Source organism: Amblyomma americanum, chromosome 7 (assembly GCF_052857255.1).
Source record: "Amblyomma americanum isolate KBUSLIRL-KWMA chromosome 7, ASM5285725v1, whole genome shotgun sequence".
NCBI lineage: Eukaryota > Metazoa > Arthropoda > Arachnida > Ixodida > Ixodidae > Amblyomma > Amblyomma americanum.
The window spans coordinates 48,583,301-48,603,508 of NC_135503.1; the positions used below are offsets into that span (position 1 = coordinate 48,583,301).

At 41.2% G+C, this 20,208-nt stretch overlaps 1 protein-coding gene across 1 annotated transcript; it reads left to right on the plus strand.

Annotated features, from left to right (window-relative positions):
- Positions 1-458: 458 nt before the first annotated feature.
- On the plus strand, positions 459-16,529 carry LOC144099048 (uncharacterized). The gene is made up of 5 exons (XM_077632073.1): positions 459-628; positions 3,365-3,426; positions 8,646-8,791; positions 13,263-13,419; positions 14,889-16,529. Exons 3-5 carry the CDS (start codon positions 8,727-8,729, stop codon positions 15,051-15,053), a joined length of 387 nt encoding a protein of 128 aa, XP_077488199.1. The 5' UTR covers positions 459-628; positions 3,365-3,426; positions 8,646-8,726; the 3' UTR covers positions 15,054-16,529.
- Positions 16,530-20,208: the final 3,679 nt, after the last annotated feature.

Below are 20,208 nucleotides of genomic sequence, written 5' to 3' on the forward strand. Positions count from 1 at the left end.
TGCTAATCACTCGTCAGCTTATTGGATTTATTGATCAGCTTGGAACTAACATGTGCATACTGTTGGGGCAAATTTAAAAGTCACTCTTGGGGGGGGGGGGGGGGGGGGGGGGGGGGGGGGGGGCAGTCTCATTTGAACCTTGTATTTCTTGGACTCTTTCTGCTGAAAAAATGGGTTCAGCATGGTTTTTAATGTATAATTTCTTGCTTGGAAGTGGCGACCCTCAGTTGTCATAAATCCTTTCCTGCATACAGTGCTATCTCATAACAGGCCATGGATAAAAATATAGCTAGTGAATTAGGTATTGATTTATCCAAATGGCTACATGAAAAGTTTATTATTTTCTTGTTGTTGTTTGCATTCTCATTTTGGTGCTTATATTGAGAAACAGCTGCTTGTGCAGCTCTTTATTAGCTCATAAGAATCACTGTGATAATAACTTCCACCTCATAATTGCTCCTGGTTCTTAAGTCTAAGTTTCTCTATGCTTTTCTTGAAGTGCCACATGGCTCTTTTATATCTGCAGATCCCATTCTGGAGCTTGCAAACGCCATAAAACAGGAGCCCCTCTCCCACACCGACTCCAGTGAAGGTTGTGCCTCCGATGGCGGTGACTCGTTGAATAATGGTAAGCTCTTAGTGAAGTCGTTGAAAAGTCTGCTGCCCCATATGCTTTTTCCTTATGAGTATACTTTCGATGATAAAAATTTCGGGATGCTGTGTACTTGCAATGTTTCCTTGCTGAACGGCACTTTGTTCAACTTGCATAGTTTGAGATGTTTGAACGCTCTCCTGTGCCACCATGGATAATAAAAACATGACAGCCATGGCCGCACCCATGAGCATGAAGTATTGCTTGTATCTCGCCAATGCCACTATTGCCATTCACACAGTACACCCCATGAGCAGTGAACAGCAACAGGCGAACCTGCCATGAATGCATTTGTAGTGATTCAGCATACAGATTTTGTGCGTTTTTGGATGATATGAAGATTTTTCGCTACTCCATGAGATTCATGCAATAGAGGTTCTAACGTGAACGGAAATTCACTAAAAGGACTCATGATGTCCTTTACATTCTCATTAAATCTATCTGTTTGCAATGCTTTGAGTGCATACAGTTGACACGATCTCTGGTTGGCATTAATAGTGCATGAAAGTAAACTTAGTTTTAGCTGCTGATGACATTGTTTTCATAAATTATGCCTGTGGCTAACTGGCAATGCCTCTTGCTCGAACATGCTAGTTATTTTCTGCATAACCTGCTTCAACTCGGAAAGCTTTGCACATGAAAGGAACCAAAAACAGCTTTTTGACTAGAAATAATTTATTGCATAATCGACACAATCTGGAAAACCTGCCATGACTCCCTAGATGAAGTGGTAACTGCATTGTTGTTGTGCAAAAGTTGCAAACAAGGCATCCTTTACCAAATAATACAACTTGGTAACATGCACAAAGCACTAATACAGATGTAAGGTTTCTATTCCTTTTAGTGGCATTTGATATACATAACTTGTATTTCTTTGTCTTGTCTAAACAATGGTAATGTTCATTTTGTATAAGTGAACGAGGTATTGATTTTACATTACGTACACTGTGATTGTGGGCTTGCGTTTGGAACTATGAGCTTGGTTTATGGTTTGTGGGGGTTTAACGCCCCAAATCGACTCAGGCAATGAGAGACGCCGTAGTGAAGGTCTCCGGAAATTTCGACCACCTGAGGCTCTTTAACATGCACTGACATCGCACAATACATGGGCCTCTAGAATTTCGCCTTCATCGAAATTCGACTGCCACAGCCGGGATCAAACCCACGTCTTTCGGGTCAGCAGGCACGCCATAACTACTGAGCCACCGCAGCGGCTTTGGAACTGTGAGCAGTTCAAATGGAAGGGTGCTGATAATTACTGTTATTCTGGGCTCGCTGCTTGCTGAATGGCACGAAATTTTATGTGTTTGCTTCTAATGTTCAAGGCACTCATTCTGCTGCAGTCAGCTTGCCTTAATATGTTCATGACCAGTTGATTCCTTGGCTTCAGTGACTGAACTTTTGATGGCGTGATAAAATGGTATAGATGTTTTTAGGTTACCGTTGTTTCCATTAATCTTCAGTCATCACGTTTCACTTTGATTGTGATCAAGGATCCTCAGAGTCACCTGCAGATTTCTATGCAAGAAAACGCCTTGGTTAATTTGATCCATAAATGTAAAGTACATTAGAACCATTTAAGTCAAAATGCAACAGTAATACATGATAGAATGGCCACATGTATAAAGGAATCTTCGAGGCGCCACAGCAACTTATATGGGCACATTGCACGGGCTGGCAGTGCCGCGTTGCATCATTACTATTGCCTTTATCTCGCCAAATTTCTGCATAAGCCTTCTGCTCTTGGCATCTCTTTCCAGCTTGTGTTATTTTCTGTTGCTGTTTCTTGGGTGTGGTGCCATTTCTAAACTTACTTTCCCAGCTTTCTATATGCAGTTTGTTTAGTTAAATCAGTCAATCTGCAAGTCCAGGCTATGGTAGAATCTTGATGATAGGAACATGGTAAATACAAATTTCGAAAATTCTCTGGCCGGAGTGCATTATGCACAATGGCCAGAATTTTGGATGTTCCGAACATTCTCGCACCACTACAGAGGATACAAACATGCGAGCCGCAACTGCACCCTCAAGCATTAATGCATTTCCAGTGCTTTTGCATTGGATTTTGTTATGATATGATATGCGATATGACATATGATATGATATATATGATATATGATATGGTATGGTATATGATGTGATTTGATAACATGAATTTTATTGTGACCTCATCAGACCCATATCATCGAGATTCTGTTGCATGAGCAGGAGCTGTTCAGTGTGAATTTTAATAATGCGGACTTAAAAGGCAGGCTTTAATGTGACCTTTGATATAGCATTCGCTACCATTTCTTTACGTCCCAATGAGGTGATGACAGTGAAAGTAAGAAGCATGCAGCTGTTGTACCTTTGTGATCTTGAGCTAGAATAGCAGGTTATTCCAAGTGGTCAAGTGGCACTTGGGAGGAACAAAGCCGGCTTTGGTCCATAATTGTGCCATTAGAGCAGAGCATTCCTCCAAGTGCAATGTAATATTGCATTGCTTAAAATTACTTGCAGATTGTCAACAGGCTTGTAGATAAAATAAATGTATGAGTGAAAATTCAAATATAACATGAACAGTAGTATTGTTAATCTCGCAAGTGTGCTGGTTTAGGTTAAGACAGTCAAGATTGCTTTTAAGTTGTTAAGTTACTGTATCACAGCACCTTGCCATAGCAAAGTGCGAGGTGTAGTTTGGTGGCCGTCATGTTTTCTCTGAACTGTTTTCAGGTTCTGATACAGAGTTCATACCCGATACGGCAGACCAAGAGTACAGAGACCAGCTTGATGCGGTAAGAATGCTTCTTTACTTTTGTCGTCAGAGTAGCCCTCAATGTGGAGGAGGCACTTGGCTTCTCATATTATTTATCTCTCCCCTTGCATTTGCATACATTAGGCAATGTACACTTATTAAGCTAATGTAGTAACAAGTTTGGCATCTATATCATCTCATTTTAATGTCTGTGTAATGAACAGTGTATGCTTAATGGCAGTGAAGGGTGCATTTTAAGTTATACGCTTTTCCTTTCTTTTTTGCGGCAGATGATGAGCAGTGAAAAGCCCTAGTGGCCATAAAATAATTGACATTGCAATAAGATCTGATATGCAAGTGAAATACCATCGCATAAAAAATAGCTACGGGGGGAAGTGGCACTGACAGGAGACAGTGGTGTGATATACTGACCATGCTTTGTTCTGGAAATGAAGTGGTAATAAAATGAACTGTAGAGCATGATTTGAACTACGTGCATATGCTTAAGGTGTTAAAATGCCTCGTTTTGAAAATTAGTGCCACAAGAGGCCTCACAAGTGGTGCAGAGGGACTTTTTACTTTCCACCAACCAGACTGTGCAGGCATGATCGAACCCCAACATGCTCACAGCATTTGCAGGCCTTGCGCACTATGGTGGAAAGCAGAGTCTCGTTTCCCATTTGTTATCTCCTTGTGCTTATGCCATTGTTGTGCATCATATGTGTGTTCTTCTCTTTGTGAGATCACACACTTAGCCGTATTTGTATTTGCTTTAGGTGCAAATCAGTCTTCTGTTAACCTGGCTGTGGTTGGCTAGACTTTCAGCTTAAGTTGTCACAAAGGATGTCAACACATGTATTTTAAAACACCTGGCTACTTTTTTTTTTTTCTTGAAATATATTAGTCTATTCCAGTGCCATAATGGAAAGTAGTGGACATTGAGATTAGAGAAAAAATACTATCTTACGAGTTATACAGCTTCTACAACTGTAGGTGTAGAACTGCTTGACAAAGCAAAACTGAAGTATGACTTGGCTGAGAACGTGGCATAAGGCTAATCCACTTTCTTTCCCTTCAAAAATAGGGCCTCTTTTCTTTAAAGGTGTAAGGATGGTGCACTTACATAGTTGCCTTCCTTTGATTGAATCATAGTTAAAGTGTAGATCATTTCTTTTTCTCATTTGTGTCTTGCTTTCTTACTTATTATTGTGTTTTCAAATCTGTAAACACTTGTCAGTCTGCATTTCATGCTGTGTATTTCATGTTTTTTTAATGTCTTCCATGTTGTATATTTCGCAAACATGCAGTGAAATCAAATGTGAAGTGCCATCAGTGTCATTTTACACTTAGCAGAAGGCAAGAAGGCAGAACCTTTACCCCTTAGTTAAAGAGGCTCGAAACACCTTCCGAGGAGAGTATATCAACTCGCTCAATCACTGCATCGTGTTCTCGTGAACACCTGAGCCATGTGGTACACTTCTACACACAGCAGAAAACCCACAATCAGGTGAAAAAGTTGGCAAGCCCTTTCAGGCGAGTTTGTCTTGCACCGTCCTCCGTTGCACCGTCCTCCGTTGCACCGCTCCTGCGCATGCCACTTCAGAGGTGGCTATTGGTTGGATCATTTCAGACATCAGGCAGCTACCATGGCCGTGGCCAATAACCAGTGTGGCTCCGGGGTTCAGAAAGCGATGGAGCAGGCGGAGGAGCACCACCCTTCTACATGCAAAAAGTGACGGGAGGAGAGGGAAAGGTGCTAAGACGCTGAAATTCAAATTTTGGCTACAAATAACTCAGCTTCTACAAAGTGCACCAAAAAAATTCTTGCTGGAGGATATTCGTGAAGAGGCGTCCTTTAACATTACAGGCATACCGCAACTTTGGTAGAGCCCATTTCAGAGCCTGGGCGACCTCAGCTCGTCACGAGCAACCCTCTTTTTTAGCTTTTGACAATCTCACCTTGTCATGGGCATTTCTCTACTTTCTGAATGGCTTTTGACGAACAGCGGTCGTCAAAGGGTGTTTTTTCATTTACAACATAGATGGCAATGGCCATCCTGTTATCAGCATTATCGGTGATTTTATTGAGTAAGATTTTTCTCACTAGATGGTAGCAGGCGCTCCTTGTGTGCGGAGGTCACTCTGTTTGCATGAGATTTTCCCATGCTTTCAAACAAACAAACAGGAAGAAGAAGGCAGAGCATCGCATTTGGAACGCAGCCTGCAACTTGCCGATGACATCACCGTCAATTATTCGGGGAATGCCAGTGCCAAGAAGAAAAGGCAGCCAAGATGTCTTCTGAATGTGAAGCGGCTGACTGAGCGGCACTTCCCGTCACACATCCCGCCCACTGAGAAGAAGCAGGAACCAACACGTCGTTGCGTAGTCTGCTACATGAAAAGAGACAGCAACGGGAAGGGCATTCGCAAGGAAACAAGAATCTGGTGTAGGTGGTGCGGGAAGGCCTTGTGCGGAGTGTCATGTTTTGAGCGCTACCACACTGTTGGTAGTCTCGAGTAGATTGTAGGGCATCAATGGAAGAACTGTGCATTTCAAAACAATTTAATGCACTACTGATATTGAAACTAATCTTCTTTGTCAGAATTCCAGGAGTAAAGTGGGCAACACGTACTAGCACATAAACAATTATTCTTTTCCGTAAAATGTTTACATGGATATTTTTGAGTTCTGAACATGTTGTTGAAGCATTTTGCATCATTATGAAAAATGAGTTGTTATGGTGCATTATTTTTTTTTTTTAATGAGTCCTGAAGAGGTTAATCACACAGGTGAACCTGCAAGCTTTTTTTTTGCAAAGTTCTTTTTTGTTTCTCTTGACATGACTCTATCTACAATAAAAAGCACCCTTATCTGAGTTATCCTTCAGCAGGCAGCCCCTTCTTCTGGGCATTTTTTTTTTCTCTTTAAAGAATGCAATGTTTATGAATACTTTTTGACTCATACTTGGATTGTTTCCCGTCTTTGTCAAAGCTTGATTCTAAGCTAATGTTTTCATAAGCAGAACTGAATGCAATGTCTGTGTATTTATTTACCCTCAAGTCCCCAAAGCATTACAGAGGGCAGGGGGGTGCATCATAGATATAATACAAACAGCAAACAAGCAAAAATCTATAGTAACAGGCATAACAGTTAGAGAAGGGCATTAGTATCTTTGCAAATTGCAAAATTGTCTTGGATTTCAGCGATGTCATGGGGAAAGTGATTCCAACTGACTTAAGTTCTGAGTATGAGTGAATCATAAATGTATTTCATCTAGTAAGACGGGATCCCAACTTCGTGACAGTGATCAACATGTGCTGAAATATACAGTGTCAGTAACTTTTCCTTGAGACAATGGTTGTGATCAGATTTGTGGAAAAGACATATTGAAACTAATGGCCTGCAATGAGAAAGAAGTGGTGTGGATAGACTTGTATTTGTGGCAATTGTACAACTGGTACAGTGATGATTAGCAAGTATGAAACAGCTGGAAGAACAGTCCCACTTTAAAGCCAACTTAATTTCTTCCCTTTTCGCCAACTTTTCCTTCTGAATCTACTGCTCATCGTGTACTGATTAATAAATCACAGTATTCCTGCTAAAACATTCTCATTTGGTGACCTCAGTAATACAAATTGCACAATTTTCTGAACGCTGCAATTTTGATTTTCATAAGGTTAGAATTGACTATGAAAAATTTACCACTCAATTTGTGGGCATATCATTTTGTAACACTTTTTCTTTTGAAATTAAATCATAATATGCTTTACATTAATTTCAGAGTCGCATTAAACGGCATTTCATGAGGAAACTGACTGATGCCTAATGAACTAATTAGAGAGCTTTTACTTCACTTCATTTGGCTATTTCTTTCCTGATGCTATTTTGAAAATTTAATGTTATCACTGTTTGCTGCATTTTGTATCACCTTGTAAGGTTCTTATTGTTAGAAGGCCTTCCCGCAGTTTTCACTCTGGGGCCTCCGTGTGTGATGCGTATTATTTAACCAATACACTTGTATGTTCTATGCTGAATAAACTTCATTGATTGATTCAGGAAGCAGTTGTGGACAGCTTCCAAATCGGAAACAAGTGATTTGATGCCAGGGCTCCAGCCCTATGTAGCATATTCTAATTCTGAATGGACCGGATTTTTATTAAGCAATAATTGCATGTATGGTGGTTTTACACTGAATACTAGTGAGCAATATAGAATTGAAGTCACCAAAGCAATGTTTATTGCTAAACACGTCTTTCGGAATAACCCTTCTAACTTTCCAATTATAGTGAATCCAACCTGCCTCGAGAGACTAATCTAACAGTTTAGTAGGGATCATGGAACTGTGCATCTTTTTGCTAATCAAGAATTTATAATTAGTGCTAATGTTATAGGAGAAGGAAACTTTAAGGATTTAATTATTCTAAAAGGGCCAGTTTTGTCAAAGTGAATTAGATCCATGGTAAGAGCATCAAAAATAGGACAGCCAGAATAGTTAAGGAAATCATTGCTGGGAAAAGTGATTACAGGAACTTTGGTGATAACAACACATTTATTATATAGAAACACAACATCATCTGAAGATGTTAGTAGGTAGTATTGTCAAAATTTATTTCTTGTTCTCTATGTTCCAAAATTAGAATTGTTTGTCAACATGGCAGGCAAGGTGTTAAAAGAATCAGTCCTTAGCATTTCTTAGTACTATTTTGTGCTCAGCATCCGCAGAAAAGTAGATCTCGCATCGTTCTAAATTCAACTTTGTTAAGCAAAACAAATGCTTTTTCTTAATAGATAGTCTCTTTCAAAGATTAACCATAGTGATTTCCTCTCAAAACAGCAAAAATTTAGGTGTGCAAATGCATTAGCAAAACGTTCAACGGTATCTTCAAACAGTTTTCATTTGGTGTTAATAGGTTGCCGTGAAAACCTGGGTAGGTATATTAATTAAAAAAAAGAGCTAGTTCACAATTAATGGTGTAGCCCGTTTATAGTCTCTAATGTGTTTAATCTGATTGAGCCGATCACAAGAAGAAACAACGTTTGCATTGCAACGTAGCAGGGAATGATCAATAAAAGCAGGTATATAGGAAATGGAAGAAAAAAGGAACAGATTTTAATAAAGAAAATATTTTTCTGTGCCATATTCAGTAACTTAATATCTGAGCACCATTTCAAGATGCTCTTGTTGTACCACTTAAAGATTGTGAAAAACCAGCATTCAGATGCGCTAATATTTCTGTGGCTGTCTTGCCTCTGCACAGGTGAACCTCCGAACTTGGTCTCCAAATGGCCTGTTTCCAAAGCTTCCATCGTGCGTTCAACCTCTCCTGCATGGTGCCCCTATGTCAGCAAAAGAGCACGAGGTCCTTTCCTGCAGGCTGCGCGAGGAAATCATCCAGTTCCTGAAGTGAGTGTGACGCCCCACTAGGTTTTGTTACTGTTCTTGGCCAGCCTTAAATAGTTTCTCAAAATTACCCATAGGAGAAAGTGGCACCACTATTATGCGAGTTTCCTAAATAGTGCTTCATCCACCAAGGGCGCGCCGGAAAGTTGAGGTATCGCATTCAGCTTGGCTAGTGTTGGACCAAAAACATGGATTCTGCTGAGGAGTTGGTAGTGGCACTATGGTGTCCTTTTCTTTGTGCAGATTGAATTATTTTAATACTGCGTTTTAGACCACAGCTTTTAAGCACCCATTCGTGGGTTGAGACACATCACCGCTGTCAGTAAAACTGAGCCAAACCATAAATAAATAAATAAAAATAAACATTGCCACGACTGGGATTCGAACCCACAGTGCCACGAACAGATCAGTGTCACTGGCCACTGCATGAAAGCACCACACTATTGCCACAGCCAGTCACGCCTTGTGTTAAACTACAACACACTCTTGCGCTGCGCGTTACACATTGTCGTCTTCTTCTAATACTGCTATCAAACTGATACACACATTCTCACGCGCTGTGCATTGTACATTGTCTAATACTAATACTATTATCGAATTAATATCGTTGTCAGATGTGCCGACAATCCAGCGGAGCAAAGCAGTGATCTTACAGAGCCTGAGACGCCAACAGAGCTACGCTGAAGTTTCTCAATAGGGAGAATTGTAATCATCCTTAGAATTGTTTCACTCTTCAATAAATTTAACTTAAGTGAAAGTTGGATGTTGATTTGGTACGGGAGCTGTCGCAGCATTTCTTCGAGGTTTACCTTGAGAAGAGTTGTATTGTTATAGCTGCACCCACATTTTATGCCGAACAGTAGGGACCCCAACCTAAAGTTTGCTGCGCGACAACAGCGCCGTGCTGCTCTCCTCCCGTAGCGGCGGAATTCTGAGGTGATGATAGCGGGCGCGATGGCGCTGCCGCGCTGCGCGCGCTTTCTCTCTCCGCGCGCTGCTTGCACCCGTCTCCTTGCAGGCGTGGCGGGTGCCTGATGACTGCATAGTGCGCCGATTATGGCCATTGTTGGGCAGTTTTTATGCGGTGATCGAAGCAGCACGCGGCACAGGGGTTGCCTAAAGGCGGGAAAGCGTCTTGCTTGTCTTGTGGGCTTGCCTGAAATGACGCATTTACTGTGTATGCTGTCAGCAGATATTATGCAGGTGGCAAGAATCATTCAGTGCAGGTCATGTACCGGTGCAGTATTGGGCGCTGCAGTATTGATTAAAAAATATTAATAATGATCCATCCCCTACAGCAACAGGGACAGGGGAGAGTGCTGGCGGGCCCTTTATATATGCACTTATTATGCCGACATTATGTAAACTGGCAGTGTATACAGCTGCGAAGGCCAAGATGGCAGACACCATTCCACATGTGAACTAACGTTGCATCATATACTTGTGGTAGCAGTGTGGCTCAGCAGATCACAAACCACGGACTGTAGACCTCGGACGGCCGCACAAAAGCGCTACGTGCCCCATCGATGTGCATCAAAGCTGAGGCGTGCCAGTGGTTTGTGAGTTTAACGACCCAAGGCTGTACGTAGATTGTGCGCAGACCCATTTTTGAAGGGCTCCAGATTAACATATTTTTTTAGATACCTGTATGGTAAATACGCTGTCTGCGGTAACTACGACGGTATGTCAGAAGCTGCTAGGCAAGCGCGACAGCGGTGGGAATGGCAATGCGTTACCATATTGGACGTATCAGGCATATGCCAATGCTAAAACTCTCAAACTTCAACAGAATGGGATTCATAAACGTGCACCAAAATTGTGAAATGCGGTATCGTATTTCGCCCAAATCTGAACACGGCGGGATTTGACATGCGACACTGAGGCGAGCAGCCTAGCGCCAAAGTCATTGAAACACACACTCTGGCGTTGTGTGTGTTGCCTCTCTTGTCCTTGTCTTTGTTTGCGCTATAAACCTCTCTGCATCAAGAGTAGCTAGACAGTTTGTCTCCTGACATAAAATCTCACTCAGATTTCTTTGGCGATATTTTCAACTCAACTCTATTAGTACTCAGGGAAGGGGCCGGACAAAGTATGGCGGAGCATCTGCCCACTATGGAGTTTGAATTTTCTGTGTTGCGATATCCAGGGAGGGAACCTTTAGTCTTTTTGAAGAACACCACCATATATGTGTAGGTTTTTGCTTCATTTTGTGAGTAGTCGCCTATGTTAATTTGTGAAGGCATTCGTGGAATGTTTCTACCGACACATGCATGTTTTAACCCAACCTAAATGTTGGCATCCTGTCTCTGCTGTTCGAGGAATTCACTGGTTTCGAATGAAAATTTCTCGTGGCCGTCTGATACCCATGAAAGCACCTTCATTATTGCCCTCCTTCAGCACAGACTGCCATGCTTCGTAACTAGAGGCCAGCTTAGTTTGATCTCATGTTGTCAAGTTATGCTGTCTTTTGGAGTGCTGCCATCTATCTGGCCAGACTTACACTGTGGCTCGCTCATTCACCCAATCATTCGTTATGTAGTCATCACTCACTCGTCACGCACTCACAAGAAGGTGCAAACTGTACCTGTATGTGAAATGCTGCAGGAATGGGTATATACATGGCACATGCATCAACAGCTTTCATTGGAATCTAAAAATTGTGCACGGGGCTTGAATACTGTAGAATTGTAACGCAGGGTTCCCTCAGGATAAAGCTGCTTTGCTTACCAGGCTGCTTTTCTAATTGAAGTGAAAAAAACGAGGGTCATGTCATGCATCTGTACGTATTGTGGTCTCCTTCGGTAGTTGGCCTAATGAGGTGCAAACACTAATCTTGTTTGGGCCTCAGTAGCGGTCTAAGCCATTTACTTTGCATGTGGAAGGTATTTACTGATACGAATAATTCACCACCTTGTCAGTTTGGAGCCATATTTAAAGGAACCGACAGCTGAATTTTAGAGACCCATTTTTTTGATGCAGTGGAAAATACGTCCAAGGTGCTCTATTCCACAACAGCTTTTTTCTAAATGCAAAAGTTTCTTACTGAGAATTTTTCGATCAGCGACCTCTTCCTTTTTTATGTGTCCCATTGCCACAAACCATATCAGCAAGCACAGTGGTGATTGCATGCAGACTAAAATGAACTGAAAACTAATGTAGTCCAGCCACTAAGCTGTAATTAGACAGTTTTAATGTATGTTGCATCCACTTGAGTTTCCGCATCCAAAACTGTTATGGCAGCATGACATACTCTTCGTCAACAACAATTTTAGTGAACCATGGCTACCGCTTTAACCGCGAGGTGCAAAACAATGTAGCAGCATCTAGTTATAATACTAGCTTGAAGTATATCATCTGCAATGCTGAGAGAGCATTGCACTTTGTCGAAGGGTGCACAAGAGTGTACACTGTCATAAATTACGATGAAACATTTTTTAAAGAGAAAACAATGTGCACGTAAGAGTAAGTCATAATTTACCCGAATGTCGTTACACTCTGGGGTACAGCTTTAATAGCAATATCTCACGACACGGTACCACTTCAGTGTGTTTTATGCGAATTCCAATGCCAAATTAAAATTACAAATCCTCGTTTCTTCAGTACTGCAGTGCCTGATCCTCTCAATATGTGGCAAGCTTTTTTCACCGCCGCCGTAGTCTCGTAGCACGTTATTGTCACTTGTAGGTCTTTTTAATATACAATTCATGATATTTGTCAAGCAAGGGTAAGTTGAAAGTGTCTTGTAATGGTATTATCTTCACGTCAGTGGCCTCGTTTTGCATGTGCACCCGCTGCGGTGGCTCAGTGGCTTTGACATTCCGTAATAGAGCAGCAAGTTGGGCTAGTTGGTACTGGCTCATGACTGAATAAACCGTTACTGTGCTATTAACAAAGTCAAGGGAAAGCGCGGACTCGCAACTACTTTTATTGCAAAAAACACAGGGAATATATACACACAGAATCAAAGAACCACCCAAACGAAGGAACCTGCACGAACAGCAAGAAATGTGAAGTGGCATATCTGGACAACAACGCATGAAATTATTAATGTCAGTGTCATTTGACTTTCTTGGTGTTCATGCAGGTGCCTTTATTCGTGTGGTTTTTTGATTCTGTGTGTATATATTCCCTGTGTTTTTTGCATTAAATGTAGTTGCGAGTCTGCACTTTTCCAGTTCCTTACGTGTTTGTTCTGGTCATTGTTATTAAATAAGCTCAGGAACAGTTTATTCAGTCGTGAGCCTTGGCATTTGGCTTCTGGTCCCTAGGTCACGAATTCAATCCCTGCCGCGCCAGCCAAATTTCGATAGAGGAAAAATATCAATACGCCTGCGGGGCTGTGCAATGTCAGTACATGCTAAAGAAACCCAGGTGGTCTAAAATAATAAAGAGCCCTCCACTACAATGTCCCTCATAGCCCATGTGTCGCTTCGGCATGCCAAACTCCATAATTGAGTTCATTTTGCATGTGCAGTGACCATGAACTGATCCGGAGCAAGAACAGAACAACCAATCGTTGGGCATACTGCGCACTGGGCCAGTCCTTGGCTGTACGATACCCCTGCATGGCCTGGGTATGCGCCAAGCCAGGTACCAAGATGCAGAAAGGGAAGAACAAAAAGAACTGCTGGGTGAGTGGGAGAACGCAGTTTTTGTGTAAAAGTGACAAGAACCACAGCTGTCTGCACAACAGACAGGAGCTTGCCGTCATCGTCAGCCGGAGTGACGCCATCACAAGAACTTGGCTCATATTCTGCGGCACATATAGAGGGCGTTTCACCTAAAGCTGCGCCCAATTTTTAAAAATGATTTTTTGACTTAGAAGGCCTTTCTTTTTTGGCATAGCATTGTCAGCAGTGTTGTGCATCAAAATACAGCTAAGAAATGCTAATTAGCTCGCTGGTCAACTAATATTGAATAGTAACTTTTTAGCTATTACCGTTAGGCTCTTTATTTATTGGGAGGCATGTAGCCCACCGTAAGTAATATCCATATCAGTTTTTAGAATTTTTCAAAATTTCATTCTCATGGCCTCTGCAGTGCAAGGAATTTCGGCTGCATAGGAGTGAAAGCGAAACCGTGTGGCCATAAAGAGTGCTAGCTATGTCTACGAGCACTCGTAACACAGTAGCGTGCCTGTCACATGCTTCTTTCGCAGTGCCCGAATGGGAACGGCAAGCAAGCAGAGGGCATTTGATAGGCTCGCCAATACGTGAGACACACCCGTAGGTGTGACTAGTTCTGTTTCTGGTCACGTGGTTCTGGCCATGTGTGGCCACAAAATTGTGAAAATTTTATGATAGTAAAATCAGTTCGCTTGTCAAAACATTCACATAAGAGTCCAAACATCTAGCAAAGCTTTGCGGAAAACTGCTGTTTCTTTCCATAAATCTGCCTTTGATTCTTACAAATGTAGCGAGAGTAGGAAATGCTCATCATTTATCAGCCGTTTGTGGCAAAGTGGAAGGCCCACTGGGACTGTGATGAGTTGTGGGGGCTTAATTTATATTTAGAGTTGAGTTGTGCATAGGTATATATGAAACTTGTTTTGTTTCCTTGTGAGAATAGCAATTTTATCGTAATTGTTTGCAGCGCTTTTAGGGTATGAACCACCCGTAGTTTCTGGTTCAGGAGGTAACTGGAAGCCAGGTCTGCTCTCCTTTGATGTATGCTATGTCAGTGCATTTTCAGTCATGATGATAATGAAGCTAACAATAACTGCTAGATGACTTATTGAGATTTTGTCTTCCAAAGGTTTTATTTCTGGCCATGTTTCCTGGAGTCATTTGCATTTATGCGCAGGCAATAACAGAGAGTAAAGATTATCAATTTGAAAACGAAGTCATCTCTTTCTCACTATCTTTCAGCTAGCTATTGAATTCCAGAGTTTAGAGCTGTTCTGATACTCAAAAGTTGTTTGCTAGTATTTAGCAGTTCTCTTTATGATTTACCTTAGTTGTATTACATTACTTGAATGCTTTAACTGTCTCAGGCATGCAGCTTCGTTGCCTTGATTTGGCATGAATCATTTAGTTGATGTACAAAAGTATAGTATAAAGCGGTCAACTTCGTTCCCCCTCTTTTTCTTTTTGAATCACAGAGCGTCTTCATTCGTCGCCTCAGTGTTTGCAGAAAGGTCCAGAAGTGGAGGATGAGGCAGAAGCTTCAGGATGCAAACACTGCACTGACTACACCAGCTGCATCGACCACACCAACCATACCGCCCACCCCTTCTTCAGAGACAGCTAGCATTAAGCAAGAATGAAAATTGTAATGCCTTGGGTATCATGGCAGTAGTGTGGCAGTGTGCAGGTTTGTCTTGAATTGAATAATGGATATTTAAGGGGTGCACAGGTATCTGGCTAATACTGAATATTTTCTACACCAGTCCTGGTTAGCTGCACTGGTGTGCTGATTTTACTCTCATGCGGGGTTAGTGGAGAAAGATGCACTGCCATGCTGTGTAGAAACTATTTTCTGTTGTGTATTCACTTGGACCATTCCTTCTTACAATTTCTGCAATATGTTGTGCTGACAAAAATGAAAGCACTATTATGCCTGGTACACGCAAGTGTTAGGTGCTGCTGCTACCTAACTTATGGTGTAGTGCTTACCAGTTAACAGCTTTTATGCTGGTGAGTCAGCATCTTGTAAAAACTTCCCAGTTTTTACTTATCAGTTTTTACTGCAGACAAACATGACCGTAGCCAACAGTCAACCGGGACAAATGAGCAAAGGGGATGTTTTTATTTTAATTTGTGGTATTCATCAAGTGGAGATTAATAGGATAATTATTTTAAAGGTGAATTATTAGAAAGCAGAATTGGAGGTTAATAGGATAATTATTTTAAAGATGCATCAGCACTTCCGCGAGCCATCAGATTATGGAATAACCTCCCAGACAACATCGCCTCACTGTCTAATCCTGATACCTTCCATCACCAACTCATTGCACATTTCACTGAAGCCATCTTAAAATGTTGATGCAATCTCATTTACGTTTTCTGTTACGCATTTCGTTTACTTTTTTTCTCTCTTTTTTGTTTGTATTTCCGTTTTCCAAATTTTGTTGACACTAATAAACGTGCCATGGGCTTTTTAATTTTATTTTTTGTGCGATGTACCCCGTGTTCCTTTTTTTTGGATTTATTTCGATGTTCCTGTTTCAACTTTACCTTTACTTATCATGCATTCCTATTTCTGTGTTCCTATGTCAACTGTTCTGTATTATATTGAGATGTTTCAAATTTTTACTGATCATGTATAGTGCCTTGTTTCCCTGTTTTTGCTTGTCCCCTTTTAAATTTGTTGTTGATGTTTTGCTGCCCCCCTTACACAATGCCCTACAGGCCTGTAAGGTATTTCAAATAAATAAATAAATAAATAAATAACTGATTAGGAAGCAGAAGAAAAAACAACCACATGCCGCCAGTGACATCTGAACCCACAACTACCAAATTTTGTGTCCGGTGTTTTGCCAACTGCAGAGAGGTTTGAAGTAATGATGATATTGCTGAACCTGGGGCATATAGAGTTTCGCATTGTTGTTTCTTTACATGTTGTTTCTAAGTCCAATTATTGATGTTACCCAGAAACAGTCTGGTTGGCAGTTACCTTTATACTGTCCAGTTCAACCTCTCATAAGCATCACTGTGTTGTTTCTGCTAACTAATGATGTACAGGCATCTTTTTTGCATAAATAAAGGAGCATTGTTTTTTCTTGTGTGTTCTACCTGCCTGTAAGAAAAAAAAAAGATTGTGAGTTTGTTTACATGCCAAAGCTACACTTCGGCTTTGACACGCACTGTAGGAACTGGAGTGATTTCAACCACCTCAGATTTCTTGATTGTGCACCATATATGAGTGGCATTATGCTTCCACCAAAATATGGCTGCCATCTTACGTCAAAGCTGCAGTTCTATGCTCATAGTTAGGGGCCCTAGATTTTGTGATTCTTCCAGAATTGGCTGATTAAGTATTCGTCACCAAATTGTGTGTCAACGGTCACATTATTTTTTTATTCCAATCTTAGAGACATCAGTAGGAACAACAGATGATGGGAATGTGATTACTGTTAATGTCAGAATTTTCTTAAAGCTCAAATTTGGTAACAAATAAAGTTCTGTTGATGCACTGACATGCTCGTTCTAGAGTTGATACAAGCACCTTTCAAAAGCAATATAAATAGAACGAGTGGCTAGAAACATTTTTATATTAAACTGGTGCCCAGCATTCAGTACGAGGCGTCCTCTTGTTACGGCATCCAGCTGTCCAGCAACAAAAGTGAGTGCCAGGTGGGTGCCAAATGTTTGTAAGACTGCATCCAGCTTGCAGGCATGGTCACCACAGTAGGTATGCGACTGCACCAGGATATCATCAGAGAAACCATTCAAGTCGCTGTGGGGGCATTGTGTTGGGTAAGTGCCACTCTTCAAATGAAAGAAATACCAAGAACTACCTGACAGTTGCAACAACTGTCTTCCATTTTAGTAATATATATTAGGAGTAATCAAGGCTTGTTTCAGAAATAAACATGCGTTTAGTTTGTGCTATATTTCTTGCAGAATATTGTAAGCTAATCGTCTGAATTTGCAGAATTTTAAGTATTTTATTGCAGAAAATTAAGGGGCCCTACAACAAGTCACTGGGCAGCAGTGGTCACACACACTTGTACCTTTGCTGACTTTAATGACGCTTCTGACATACACCACTAGACATTGCTTTCACAAACGCTGGGTTGTTTCATTGCCTTCGCAAATCGTGTTGTTACTAAAGTAGCGTTACTCTCTGATATGTACAGCTAGGGCCAGTTCCACAGTGAAAACTGCGCTAGTTCTGAAGTACACCAGATGACTGGCAGCTGGTACGGCGGTATCTTCAGGCTAAAGCATTGTTTTTAGACAAGCTGTGGGCCGCTAACTGGAGAACTTTAATCCATGCACATGATGCTCCTGCTTTAACTGAAGTTTCACATTCTCTATTACTTTTTCATAATGAGTGCCGAGCGTTGGCACATATGCGGAGAAAAGTGTGGGCAGAGTGTGAAATAGTGTCTGCCTAGTGCAAGCATTCAGATGTCTGGTCACAACACTACATCAGATAACAAGAAGGAAACATAGCTCAGAATTTTACCGTGACATGCGCACGAGAAATTCTTTCCGCAGAGCAGGCATTAAGGTCATCATTATTGCAGTAGTATTATCTCTTTTAATAGAAAAATGCACTGACATCGAAGCAGGTGCGGCATCTCATCGATTTTGCTTGTGGCACAGGTTGGTTGTGTTTGCGAGGACACAAGTATAGCACTGGTATTTGAGTTTTAGGCATGACGCGCACAGCTTCTTATTTCTTGATGAGTGCTGCTAGTCTGTGAATGCAGTTTATGTACATGCATGTTAGAAACAAACGTAGGTAGCACCAAACATTACAATATAAATTGTTGTGTAAGTTGCAGTAGCACTGCATGTACATAACTATTAAACCGCGGCTGATACAGGGCAGAGAAAAGTGACAACACAGGGCTGCAGTTTAATAGTTATGTCCCGCCAACTGGCCTAAAACTTCACACTCCTTAAGTGCATCTACCATTGGAACATTATGCAAATGCTAAGAATTGTAGGCTCTAAAAACTGCTAAGTATATAACAATTGTTTTATGTTATAACTTGTATCTTAAATATTAGTTCACAACATTGAAACTAAACATAATGATAATGCCGTGTTCTAAATTATAATGTCCATATCATAACTAAAATGAAACGACATTGCAGGTAGTATATTTCAGGCATTGTGTCTCCAGGCTATTTTCCACTGTTTGTACAGTAATGACATTCTTCAACTAGCATAACTTTGTGCTAACATTTTTTGGAGTGTGTCTGCCGTAGATTGCATCAAGCAATATCGGTTATGGGACACCTTTCATGGCTGAGAATGCAAGCATGAGCCTTTTACGTCTGTTCTAAGGTAAGTGCATGTGTTGCATGTATTTGTTCCTTAATCTAGGGCTGTAGTGTCACTGCTGTCGCCCTTTGCTCCTTAAAATGTATTTAATGAAGCTGCATGCTCTCACAACTAGTGAGTGTGGTCCTGCGGGGTTACTCTACTGTTTTAGAGAAAGTTGCATATATATGCAGTTTAAATGTAATTTACTATGAGTAAAACTTTATCCCTGTGTTTATTTTAACATTTCATAAATGCAAGAAAAAAAGAATACTAAGAAATGTGCACAAACGGTAGACAAAAGCAAAAAGAAATAGCTTCCTTGTAAGGCTTTGGTACTACCTGGTAACCACCTATTGCTTTCTGTGTGCTCACCTTCTTTGTTGTCGGTGTAAAGGTGCCGGAACAGGACTGAACATGAAGCAGGATGACAGGACGGTGCCTTGTTTTGGCACCTTTAAACCAAGAATGTATTAATTAGCCAAATAAAGTTCTCAGAAGTTGTAGCACGTACAGGCAGTTGAATCTCAACAATTTGACCTTGAAGGAGACTGAACATTTGTTCGAATTACATGGATTTTGAATTTAACGTACCCCCAATTACAATTCCGTCGAGCAGCTGATGCACTGCACTACTCCAGTAATAGCATTAGAGATGCATCAGTGTTTGTTCTAGTACAGATCAAAAACTGGTGATGGAACTTCATTCTTCAGAATTCATGATTCTTTAGAATTTTGCTGTGTGCTTTCTTGTATGTTGACCAATAATACTTCCTTATCCAGAAATGATATGTTAGTGAATATTATATTGTTTTTTGGATAAGTTTGCATATGATGCTGCGTAAACTATAGTTATTGTTATAGTTTACTTCCTTTACTGATGTGAAGGCCACCAGACTTCACAAAAAAGCTTCCTATGCACGAAGTTTGCAATGTTTTAAGAAAAAGAATACAATTTTGAATTGACAAGTATAGCTGGGTGAACAATATAACTAGAAATGTCCTGTAAAAATTTTCGCATAGCATAAAATACTACCAAGCATTTGCCCATGTTCAAATAAGCGCACAGCCCCCTTTTTCCTGAGATTTTGAATTTTTATAAAGAACCAAGCAAGCACCCATGCGATCGTGTCCCATGACCAGGGAGAAGTTCAAGAACGCAGCAAAGACACATCAAGAGCCCATTGTTTGGGGGTTGGAGGTTAACGTGACAATGAGGGCATTCAGACAATATTCCGAAGTTCAAGGTCAAGCAGTTTCCAAAGGAAACCAACGAAGAAAACCCCCGGAAGCCGTCGTGGCAAGATGTCTTGAACTTCGTGTCCAGAGTGTGGCTGGCAGTATTGGAAGATGTGATACGGGAATCGTTCAACAGCTGCGGCATTACCATTTGCCTGCGCGGCAGCATGGACGAAGCACTCCATCAATGCCCAGCAGGTGTGAGTCACCATCCATGCCCGAGGATTGCAGCGTCCTCATGAT